Here is a 13,099-nt window from a genome sequence, read left to right on the forward strand (position 1 = left end):
CCAAGAGGAGAATGGAGAAGGGATTGCAGCGTGGCCATCCCCTGTGTGGGGTGATTTCTTGCTTTCTGACTATTTCTCTCTGTCTTTCTGGCGAGTGTATGTACCCTGGAGCAAAGAACTCCCCCGCCCCCCCAAAAAAATGGATTCACTTCATAAATGGAGACTCCAAAACAGTGAAACTACTAGAAAAAAAAATAGGAACTATGCCCCATGATATAGCATTGGTCTGTGAAAGGAATTTTAGATAAGACTTCAATAGCACAGTCAACACATCAAATTTAGAGAAATCAGATTATATCCAACTAAAAATTTTGTCTACATCAGAGGAAACAATCAACAGAACAAAGAGGCAACCTGAGGAGTAGGATAAAATATTGCGAACTATTCATGGGAAAAAGGGTTAATATCTAGAAAATATGAGACTAAATCAACTCAATAATAAAAAACAAAATCTGATTTTAAAATCAGTAAAAGTAATGAACAGACATTTCTCAAAATAAGACATATAATTATCAACAGGTATATAAGATGCTCTAAAACAATAATTATTAGAGAAATGCAAATCAAAATCAGAGCGACTTGAAAAAGACACAAGAGTATATGTGCAAAAGTGGAATAAGTTATGGCAGTATACCACCATAGATTAAAAATGGAGTTGATGGAGCCAGCAAGGGGCATGCTGGTAAAGGTGCTGGATGCCCACATAACCAACAATGGTTTGATTTTAGGACCCAATACTTGAAACACAGTGGGTGCATGTGCGTGCATGTCCAAAATATCAGAGGAGCATGGAGGATAAAGGATTGTGGCATGATCATCTCCCCTAGTGGGTGATTATTTGTCACTTTCTCTCTGTTTCTGTCTTCCTTAAGCCAGTACATGTACACTATGGCAAATAGGAAAAAAAAAGTGTTTAACTTTCAATGGAAATTATAAACAAGAATAATTTAGATCCTGAAGCATTTCTTCAAATAAGTATACCAGGATCTGACACACAGTTTTACCAGTATGCTCTTGAATACAAATTACAATCAAAACAATGGCAACCAAGTGGTCCAGTCAAAGTGTTAGCACATGAGCCAAGAGCAGAGGTCATGGCTTCAGCTTTTTAAGCTGCTGAAGGCATTTTGCTTGTTGACTATTCAGTGAGTGAAAGAATGGTAACAGCCGCTTATTAGGCTGAAGTCTTGAGTAAGTAAGTGAAAACTATAGCACCCAGGAAAGCTTCGCCAGGGTCCTTCTTTATTACTTAACGTTCCTATTCATTTCTCTCATCCAACAAAAACAATTTTGTGAGTACATTGATGGAAAATCATATAACATCTACCTTAAATCAAGAAGCTAGACTTGATTTCACTCCTTTCAGCTTCTTTTTTTTTAATTTTTGAATCTTTTTTTTTTTCTGAGCCACCAGGTCTGGACTTGAATCAAGGTCAATCGTGGAGGTGTCCAGAGTCTTAACCACCGTGTCATCTACTAATCATTTGACTCCTAATCTTAAAACATCTTAAAAGGATATCCATTCTTCTTCATTTACAATGTAAAAGACTGTCTTGACACAATACATTTTTAACACCCTTAGTTCTGTAGGAGTGGAGTAATTGGTTGATGTCGTTGCTTATAAAACTCTCTTGAAATTATAGAGCTTATGTTGAAAAACAAAATTTATACTTTTTTTTAGCTTTTGATGTCATTTTCTCATGAAAATTTTGAATTCTCCCTTATGTCATCACGACTATGTTAGCATGTGTGTTTTGTCGGCCTTTACTCTCCACCACTAAGGGATGCTCCCATTGATATTGTACATTCTCAGCCTCAGCTTAGAGTCAGATGTTTCAGCAAGATATTTCACTGGTGAATGATATAAGAAACAAAGACTTGAGTATGTCATGATCATTTTTAGTTTTCGTTAAAATAATCATTTATCAGAGACCAGCAGTTGTCCTAATGGCTATGTCACTAGACTCTCATGTAGTTGACTGCGGTTTGAGTCCAGGACCTGGTGGCTTAAACTCATGCCAGGCACATGTGCAGTTGTGCTCAAGATCTCAAGAGGAGAATGGAGGAGATGGGATTGCGGCATGGCCATCCCAGATGGGGGTAGGGGGTGATTTCTCGCTTTCTGTCTCTCTGTCTTTGTGGCAAGCACATGTGCCCTATAGCAAAAACCTCTCAAGGAAAGAATAATTTATCACCCAAATTAACATGTTCAACTACCTGAAAAGATCATAATTGAAGACAAATTAAAGATTAAATTACTTACCACATCTGGGTCATGTTACGTAATTAGAAGGAAGGGACACTTTAGGGACTGACTTTCCCCAGACTCCTATATTTTGCATCATTCATGTTAAATGTTCCTCCAGGGAATGCAAAGATCATTTTTTCCTGGTCAAAATCTAGTGTGAGGCTGAATTTCAAAAAGAGTTTGGTGCATCTGGAACCAATATAGTTTGTATTCTAGCATCAAGATGAGAATGTCTCTTGTCTTTGTGAGAGCAGAGAGATCCTGGTACCAGAATAACTGGTATAAGAATAACTGAATTTGGAAGCAATTTTTAAATTCTTATTAAATGTTGGAAAGAAAAGAGGGCAGCAGAACATCTTAGCAGTGCATAACTTCTCACCAAAGCTGGTAAAATTTGTTTTGGGGAATATCTTAGTTGTATTTAATATTCAGAGAAAATAAATATATCAGTGCCATCATCAGGAATACATATAAAGCATTTGTGAAAGAGTAGAAAATATATAGAATTTCTAAGAGTGCTTTGCCATCTAAAGAGAGAAGATGGAAATAAAAGACATGCGCAACAGTGCTAAAGAAAATTGGCCCTTCTTGGTAAGGGCTGTTGGTAGAGAAGAGTGTAAAAGTTAGTTAAATAGAATAATACATATTTGGCAGGAAATGCTTCATAGAAGTGATGATGTTGCCATGGATACAGAAGGACACAGGCTTCTCTTCTCCTTGATGGAGAGTAAATGTAATACAGTATGGAAAATTGATTTGCATTTATCAGCAACTATTCTAATTCTTCAAATTCCATGTCTATGTGTATCTTATCTTAAGCCAGGATGTAAGATACTTGAGAATATACATAACAAAGTAAGATAATTGAAGATTCATTTCAAAAGTTGAAATATAAATGTGTTAAAGTACATACAATAATTTGTTTAATATTTTATATGTAAGAAATTAAGAGCATTGAAGATTCATTCAAAAAATCTTTATTAGTCACCTACTTTTTCTAGGTGCTAAAATTCGGCAGTCACTGGATAAAATCCCCATCTTGTTTTTATCATAATGTATGCTATGCTTGTAATTCTAAGATCTATCTATGCATCTATTTGCATATAAATACATACATAAAATTATGTGCACTATAGATATGTTTTAGGATGTCTATGTATCATTAAAGATATAAATAGCTTAAGATTATGGTTAGGTTTAGGGTTAAAAAAAGATATAAATAGCTATATAAATTGAGGAATTGATGTAGATACTGATATAGGTATTTTTAATCACATTTAATGTATAGAAGCCAAATATAGTTTTTCAGTTTTTTCTAAAGAGATTTTAAAAGAGTGTATTTGGAAAACTTTCAGTAAAACAAGTGAGTCTGTAGTTAATGACAGCATGTTGGTGGGTAATAAAAAGTACTTACCTACCTCCATATGTTGACTTACTATCTTATTCAAGCTTTTGAATTTCAGTGTTGTCTTGGAAATACCACTATACCTTTGCTACAACAGAAGACAGTTGTGATGGCTCAGTGATATGTCAATATGAATAACAGATGAATCCATAGGTAAGGATTTTAACTGAATTATTAAAATAAAGCATGATTATGAAATATTTTAAAAAGTAATATTGATATTGCTAGCTTTTCCTTCTATTTCTAACATCTGAATAAGTTTTCTTATACAGAGATTACAAATATTATGCAATTTAAAAATATCTTTTTAAAGGCACTTTATATAAGTGTGATTGTTTGTATAATATGTGTTATCCTGCTGTTAATGAAAATGTTGTCATCCTTAGCATACAGTATTCACCTCCCAAATTTTAGTTTGCTCTGTATTTTAGTGACTATTACACGTAAAATTGATCAAAAAGTTTATGAAAATGCATATTATGAAAAACTACATAAATTTCAATGTTTCACACCAAATAAACCACAAATGTCTGTAGTCCCTCATAGATTTTAAATCAGTGTTTGCATTAAAGTATCATCCTTGATTTATTAATACTCCTTCTGTTGTACATTGTCGTTATTTCTTATCTTTTGTTACCACAGAAAGGACTGTAATGATTCTTTGTGTTTGTGAATGGGAGTAACTATAGGAAAAAATGGATTAATTTCTACATGCAGAAGTCATGTCCCAGGTGTTAAAATCACCCCATTAGATATTGCCTCAATTTACATTCCCACCAAAAATGTATAGGTTTTCTTACACCTTTGTGATAACTATTTATGAAAAGACAATTGGAAGAGTGGGGATTAAAACACTGGATCCCTTATGGCTGGCACTGTGGTTGGAGTCTCAAACCTGGAGGCTTGAAAAACATGTCAGCTTTGTATGTGTGCATGTCCCAAATCCTGAGGGGAATATAAAGGAGAAGAGATTGCAGTATGACCATTCTCCCTGGGGGGTGATTTTTCACTTTCTTTTCTTTTGTTTCCTTTTGGCACAACCCTTATTGCAAAAATCTAAATGAAAAATTATCAAAAGTATTATTCTATTAATTTTATGGGTGAAAAAATATTCAATTAGTATTTTAATGTGAATGTAACTGTGAATGGAACTGAGCATCCACATACTTCATCTTTTTAATAAGAAGTGTCTGTTAAAATTGCTTCTTTGCTCCATGTTTTTTGTGTTATACTTTTTAAGACAGATTTTGATATCCATTAATATTTCAGAAATATGTTTTTGTCTGGTATAGGTGTTTTAAATGCATTCTAACATTTTGACAATTATCTTTCGCTTTTTGATAGATTATTATTTGAGATATGCAAATAAATATTCTATTTTTATATTTATCCTGTCATGGTTAAAATCAAAGTATAAAATAGTCAAGAGTATTCATAATAATAATTCCATTGGAACAGTAAGTTATGACTTTGAGAATATGTAGCTAATTTCCTAAATTCCTGGTGCTTAAATGTCAACCTGAAATTTGAAGAAATTTATGTCAATTTTCCTCCTATCTTTTTTTATTTTAGTCTCAGGGTCTCTTTGTGTCTTATGAAAACATAGAACTCAGAAAAATAATGAAAGGGAGGAAACTGTAGCTTTGAGCAACATAGTATAATGAAAAAGTACAAAGTTTAATCAAAGAGTCTTAACTAAGAACAGAAAGAACTAGAAATTTTGAGAGGTAAATTAGCAGTAAATAAGTCCAGTCAAGGTAAGGGATTAAAAAAAATGCATGCTGGACAGACTGACTAAAATGCTGTTTCTTGCCCAAGTTTTATGTTTAGTATTCTCTCTCTTTTCTTTACTATGCGTGTATGTGTTTTGCTTAGATTTTGTTAAAGAAGGAACTGTAAGATGTTGTTGAGTCCCCTTTTAAATAAACAGTTACTAGTAGAGTACAAATATTTACTAAGTAGATTTAGTATGCTAAGAATACCCAAGTCAGCAGATGGTGTAGAGGTTAAGGCAGCTGGACCCCTCATAGACAACTCTGCAGTTTGAGTACCGACAGCTTAAAACTCATGCCAAGTGTTTGTGAATCCATGATCAAAACCCCACGAGGAGCGTGGAGAAGGAAGAACTGCAGTGTGGCTATTCCCCTGGGAGTGATTTCTCACTTTCTCTCTCTCTCTCTCCCCCTCTCTCTGTCTGTCTTTCTCTCTCCGGTGAATGCACACTGCCTGTAGAATTAAAAAAAAAAAAAGCTAACTATTTCAGATAGAAAGTCATGTGTATGTTTTGTGTATTTTTGAATAAGTCATGTGTATGTTTTTTTTTTCATATTTTTTAAAATATCTGCCATAATATCGGTAGTCCTTAATGGAAACTAATGAAACATATTAAAGACAGAGGGTTATTTACTCATATCAATACCCCTACATTGTTTAACTTCCTTGAGTAATAATTGCTTTTTAATTACATTTCTATTTTTTTAAGTAATCACAGCTTAATTAAATAACCTATTCAGGACACACATCAGAGATTATGGAGTCTTATATGACTTGTCTACAGTTTTATTTATTTATTTATTTATTTTTGAGAGGTTTTCACTATAGGGCACGTGCACTCACTAGACAGAGACAGAGAGACAGAAAGCGAGAAATCACCCCCCAGGAGGGGAGGCCACGCCACAGTCCCTTCTCCTCCGTTCTACTCTTGGGATCTTGGGCATGCACACACACGTGCCCAGTGTGAGTTGTAAGCCACCAGGTCCGGGACATGAACCACGGACATGGGAGTCCAGAGACATAGCCATTATGCTAATTGCTGGTCCCAATTACTTTTCTATTTTTATTTTACTATTTTCATGTGCAATATGGAAAATGATTTGAATAATTAACACAAATTCTATTTTATTCATTAAAAAAAATACAGAGAATTGGGACCAGCAGTTAGTGTAATGGCTATGTCGCAGGACTCCCATGTAGCCAACTGTAGTTCGAGTCCCGGACCCGTTGGCTTAAACTCACGCTGGGCGCGTGTGTGTGCATACCCAAGATTCCAACAGAAGAATGGAGGAGAAGGGATTGAGAAGGAGAAGGGATTGCGGCAAGATCCCAACAGAAAAATGGAGGAGAAGGGATTGCACCCTGGGGGGTGATTTCTCGCTTTCTGTCTCTCAGTCTCTCTCTGTCTTTCTGGCGAGCACACGCGCCCTATAGCAAAAACCTCTCAAAAAAAATAAAAATACAGAGTATAATAGGTGACAACGAAATGGAAAGTCACAATTTCATGACTGAGAATAAATATTTTCTCTCCAAGTTTAGTATCCTTTTATAACCTTTATTTATTTTCTTCTTTGCAGATGAAATATTTCTAACCTGTGGTATCAAAAAATTAGCTTAAAAATGCATCAGAATAACAGCGTAACTGAGTTTGTGTTATTTGGATTGACACAGGATCCTGTGAGGCAAAAAATAGTATTTTTAATCTTCTTCATTTTCTATGCTGGAACTGTGGTGGGAAATATGCTCATTATTGTGACTATCAAGTTCAGCCGAACACTTGGCAGCCCCATGTATTTCTTCCTATTTTATTTGTCCTTTGCTGATTCCTGTTTTTCAACTTCGACGGCACCTAGATTGATAGCAGATGCTCTCTCTAAAAAGAAAATCATATCCTACAATGAATGCATGACACAAGTCTTTGCACTGCATTTATTTGGCTGCATGGAGATCTTTGTCCTCATTCTCATGGCTGTTGATCGCTATGTGGCCATCTGCAAGCCTTTACATTATCCAACCATCATGCGCAAGCAAGTCTGCATCATCTTAATTGTTCTTGCTTGGATAGGGTCTTTCATACATAGTATAGCTCAGATTATTCTGGCCTTAAGGTTGCCCTTCTGTGGACCCAATTTGATTGATCATTATTGCTGTGATTTGCAGCCATTGTTGAAACTTGCCTGCATGGACACTTACATGATCAACCTGCTGCTGGTGACTAACAGTGGGGCAATTTGTTCAAGTAGTTTTGTAATTTTGATGATTTCCTACTTTGTCATCTTGCACTCATTGAGAAACCACAGTGCAGAAGGGAGGAAAAAAGCACTCTCCACTTGTACTTCTCACATCATAGTAGTGATCTTGTTCTTTGGGCCATGCATATTCATATATACACGTCCCCCAACCACGTTCCCCATGGACAAGATGGTGACTGTATTTTATACCATTGGAACTCCTTTTCTCAATCCACTCATTTATACACTAAGAAATGCCGAAGTAAAAAATGCCTTGAGAAAGTTGTGGCATATCCAGATTACTTAAAAAAGCAATGGATGAATTGAGGACCTGGTCTGATTAATTTTGACTCTTGATTTGTCTTGGGGAATGCCAATATCAAATATAACAATGTCTGAATGTAGTGGGAATAACATATGGCTGTATACAAGTTTGTAGGTTCTTTTGTTATTTTTTTTCTAGTTTACCAGGCACAGTGAATGTCAAGGCATTGTCTTTTGTGTGAAACCTAGATAGAGTGTAGACCAGATCAAATAATTATGGAACAACTAACAGTCTTTTCAATTCAGATTAACTTCCTTTCTAGCCACGTTATACTTGAAGTATAAGCCCAATTCCACATAAACTCTGTAACCTAACGTACTATTTTCTCACCTTTTCTTTTTGCTTCTGATCAAAATCTGGTAGTTTTCCTCAAAGCTTTAGTCTAACTCTCTTCTTGATAGCTCAATTCTGGCATTGCCTACCATGACGTATACCTCACAACTCTGTCTACACTCTGGCTTGATAAGAAGAAAGACATTAACAAAAGAAATTAGTTCAACTTGTAAGTATACATAAAGTTAATTCAGCCAGTTCTCTGTAATATTGAATTCCTCCTATAATATCTCTCCAAAAGAAGAATTGAACTTCTTCCTCAACACTTTTGGGGCAAATAAACTAAATTGGTATATAAGACCTGCTCATTTCTTTTTATAACTAGTTTGTATTTGAAAAGTTCATATTTTTGAGTGAGAGACTTTTTTGTGTAGTGATACTCCAAACTAATTTTTTCAGCTATTCTAATAACCTACAGATAACTCATGAGATTTTTTCTTTTTTATTTACATTTAGTAATTCACATATTTGTGGGATTACAATATGATATTTCCTTATTAGAATGTAGGTTTAATGATTAAATCAGTGTGATTAGTGTACTCATCATTTCAACCAATTGTGGTTTTTTTGTTTTGTTTTGTTTGTTTGTTTTTAGTTTTTGTCGCTATAGAGTGCATGTACTTTCAGAAAGATAGAGAGGCAGAAAGTATGAAATCACCCTCAGAGGGGATAGGTACACCACATCACTTGTCTTCCATTTCATCTCAGGATTATGGGCATGATTTTGGGAGCTTTAAGTCTCCAGGCTTGAGATTTGAACCACGATCAACCATGTGGGAGTTCAGCAGCACCTTAATCAGTACACCTGCTGGTCTGTCATCATGTCACCATTTGTCATTACTTTGTATTTGCGACATTTGAAATTAATTTAAGTTATTCTGAGATATACAGCAAGTTATAGTTAACTATATGCTCCCAACTGCATTTTACAAGACTTGAAATTCTTCCTTTTATTTAGTTGTAATTTTTTATATACATTTAGTAATTTGCAAATTTGTGGGACAACAATATATCTCCTTATTAGAATATAGGTTGAATGAATAAATCAGTGTGATTAGTGTACTCATCATCTCAACCATTTTTTTTTGTTTTTTAGTTTTCATTGCTATAGAGTGCATGTGCTTTCAGAAAGACAGAGAGGCAGAAAGAGTGAAATCACTCTCAGAGGGGATGGCTACACCACATCTCTTGTCTTCCATTTTATCTCAGGGTTTTGGGCATGATTTTGGATGTTTTAAGCCTCCAGGCCTGAGATTTGAACCATGGCCAACCATGTGGGACTTCAGCACCTCAATCACTACACCTGCTGGCCTGTCATCATATGTCATTAGTTTGTGTTTGCAACATTTAAAATTTACTTAAGTTATTCTGAGATACACAGCAAGTTGTCCTTAACTATATGCTCCCAACTGCATTTTGTAAGACTTGAAAGTCTTCCTTTTATTTAGTTCTAATTTATTTTTCATTGACCAACATCCCTATGTTCCATGCCCTCCTCAACTTTTCCAGCCTACACTAGTCATCCTTCCTCTGTGTGAGGTTCTTCATAAAGTATCAGAAAACCTTGAGATATTCAGCTCTTTATGTTTTTAGTGTATTGGAGCTACAGTAACAAAATTCTAGTTTCAAGTGGCACAAAAGGGAAATAATGAATGTTAGTAAAACTAGATTTAAAATTTAAATATAGTAGAGATTCAACACATTTTCTGATACTGATGTGCATAAAGGTAGGGCATGCTTTGAAATGAAAAGTGCTGTGAGCTATTCCATTTGAGGTTGAATGATGTCAATGAAATAAATAAAGTCACCATAGGCATTTAGAAAACATTTTTGACACTCGTGTTTATTTTGTAGGAGAACCCACTACTGCCGCAAGAAGCTGCCTTCTGTCTGTATTTGTTCTACTTTCCCAGTCAAGAGGTTGTATGGCTTTACAAGTTGATTTACCAATGGAATTTTCATGCTCAAAGTGAGCAGGGCATATTAACAGCTGTACTTCAGAGATGCAAGTCATGGGCTATGTCATGAACCTTTTAGGTAACATAATGTGTTCTAGTTTACCTGTTTCGTCACAAATATACTTTCATGTTTTTAAGGCTTAATAGAATTCCATTGTGTAAATATATCATGTTTTTCATTCATTTACTCATTTTTTTGAGAGGTTTTTGCTATAGGGCATGTGTGTTTGCCAGACAGACAGAGAGAGAGAGACCTAAAGCGAGAAATCACCCCCTAGAGGGGATGGCCACACCGCAATCCTTTCTCCTCCATTCTCCTCTTGAGATCTTGGGCACGCACACACACGCGCCCGGCGTGAGTTTTAAGCCACCGGGTCCGGGACGTGAACCACGGTCGACTACATGGGAGTCCAGTGACATAGCTATTATGCTAAATGCTGGTCCCTCATTTATTCATTTTTGGTTTTTAGAGAGATTTTTGTTTTAGGACATGGGTGCTTGCCAGAGAGAAAGAGAAAGGCAGAGACAGAAAGCAAGAAATTCCCCCCTGGAGGGATGGCCATTCCGCAATCACTTCTCCATTCTCTTCTCAGGATCCTGCACACGTATATACACACTCCACGTATGTTTTTCAGCCTCCGGGCTCAGGACTTGAACCCGGTAGACTTTGTAGGAGTCCTGTGATGTAATCATTGTGCATCTGCTGGTCCCCTTTTATGTATTGATGAACATTTAATTGTTCCCACATATAAACAGTTTTAAATAATACTGCAAGAGACAGGTGACTGTAAGTGTTTATTTGACATGCTTGTTTCAATTCCCTTAGGTTTACATCTTACAGTTGGATTGTGGAATTATACAGTACCTCTATTTTTAGTTTTGAGGAAAGTTCCTACTATTTCCCAAAATGGATTTTCTAATTTATAATAGCTCCAACTGTGTAAATTGCTCTAGTTTCTCTGTATCCTCACCAACACTTATCATTCTTTTTTTTGATAATAGCTAACCTAGCAGGTATAAGGTGATATCTCATTTTGTTATAACGTGCATTTTTTTTTCTGATGAGTGGACACATTGAGAATTGTTTAATATTATCTTTTCATCATTTGTATATGTTCTTGTGAGAAATGTCTATTTGACCTCTTTATTCATTTTTAAAATAAAGTTATTTGTTCTCTTGTTACTGAGTAATATGAGTTCCTTGTATATTTTAGCTATTTAGCCCCTTATCCAAAGTATGATTTGAAATTGTTTTCTCCCAATTTGGAATTTTTTTCTTCACTCTATTTGTTGTTGTTGTTGTTATTGTTGTTGTTGTTGTTCTGAAGTCTTTTCTCTTCCTGCATCCTATATTTCTATTTTGGCTTCTGTTCCTCATGCTTTTGGGCTCATATACAAGAAACTGAATAGGCCAATGCCATAAAGAATTTCCAGTTCTTTTTCTACACATTTTGTAGTTTCAGGTCTTATATGTAAGTCTTTAGCCTATTTTGATCTAGTATTTATATACTGATATTAGATAATGGCTCGATTTTTATCTTCTGCATGTGGATATTCTGTTTGTGAGTGTTGAGGCCCTTGTAAAAAATAAATTGATCATAAATGCATCAGTTCCCTTCTGGACATTACATTTTTTAAGAATTATTTTATTTACTTTTATTTATTTTTTTGTTTATTTTAATTTGACCAGAGAGGGACAGAGTGAGAGATAGAGAGAGAGAGCAAAAGTGAGAAAGTAAATCACCAGGTTCAGGACTCGAACTGCAGTCGGCCACATGGGAGTTCAGCACACCCAACAATCATGTCACTTGCAGGCACCTGAAGTTTAGATTTTTTTAATTGCCAGAGGATGTGTGCTTGCCATAGAGAGACAGATAAATTGGAGCAGGGCCTTACCATACCCTAATGGGGTGTGGTAAAGCTGCAATCCCTTCTGCATTTCTTTATCTTGCCAGGATTTAAAGCATGCATTTTTTTTTTCAAGCTTAAAAACAGATTGAATAGAATTCATCCCAGGAATGCAAGGATGGTTCGCCATACATAAAATGAGAAATATAATATATCACATTAACATAAGAAAAGATTGTAGAGTTAATTCAAAGTGGAAAACATATTTGATAAAATAATATCTTCACTCTTAAGACTATCAAGAAAATAAGTATAAAAGGTACACTTCTTAAAATAATAAAGGCCACAAAGAAGATATATAGATAAATTGATACTAGGTGAAGAAAAGTTGAAAGCTTTCCCTCTTAAAATCTGAAAAAGACAAAGATGTCCACTTTCTGCACTTCTATTCAATATAGTACTGGAAGTTCCAACTGAAGCTGTAAGGCAAAAGAATGAAATAAAAGGCAATTAAATGACCAAAGAAGCTAAAGTGTTGTTATCTGCAAATGACATGTTTATATACATAGAAAAACAAGCATTTACAAAAACACTCTTAGCTGTGATGAATACATTTAATAAACTTGGCGAATACAACAATCAACATAAAAAAATTCAAAGCGTTGGACAAGCCCATTGCCTAGTGGCTAAGGAAGCTAGAGCCAAAATGGCCAATATCACAGTTTGAGTCCCTGATTCAGTGGCCTCAAAAACATGTTGGGCATGTGTGCCTAACATCCCAAAGGAGGGAGAAATAAAGGAGAAGAGATGGTGATGTGACCATTCCCCAGGAGGAGTGCTTTCTCACTTTCCACTCTCCCTCCTTTCTGCCTCTCTCTGCTGAGCACATGCACCCTCTGGCAAAATTGAAATGCAAAGAAAGAAAAACGTATCATGAACAACAAAAGAACTCAGAAAAATATTAAGAAAGCAATTTCA

The 13,099-nt window shown here is 35.3% G+C and overlaps 1 protein-coding gene across 3 annotated transcripts in view; it reads left to right on the forward strand.

Moving 5' to 3' along the window:
- The window catches only part of LOC102503201 (olfactory receptor 4C11), a 40,999-nt gene extending 30,494 nt beyond the window's left edge, over positions 1 to 10,505 (forward strand). Inside the window, exons 2-3 of one of the 3 annotated variants that reach the window (XR_334452.2) lie at positions 3,712 to 3,806; positions 10,170 to 10,505. Coding sequence is in view for 2 of the 3 variants with exons in the window: in XM_006147719.3 (XP_006147781.1) it covers positions 7,047 to 7,964 (918 nt within the window). In the remaining variant the exon portion in view is untranslated. Of the gene's footprint in view, positions 1 to 3,697; positions 3,807 to 7,003; positions 8,053 to 10,169 lie in introns of those variants that run through there. The other 2 variants (XM_006147719.3, XM_006147718.3) reach the window with 2 other exon arrangements.
- Positions 10,506 to 13,099: the final 2,594 nt, after the last annotated feature.

Source organism: Tupaia chinensis, unplaced genomic scaffold (genome assembly GCF_000334495.1).
Source record: "Tupaia chinensis unplaced genomic scaffold, TupChi_1.0 Scaffold000220_1, whole genome shotgun sequence".
Taxonomy (NCBI): domain Eukaryota; kingdom Metazoa; phylum Chordata; class Mammalia; order Scandentia; family Tupaiidae; genus Tupaia; species Tupaia belangeri.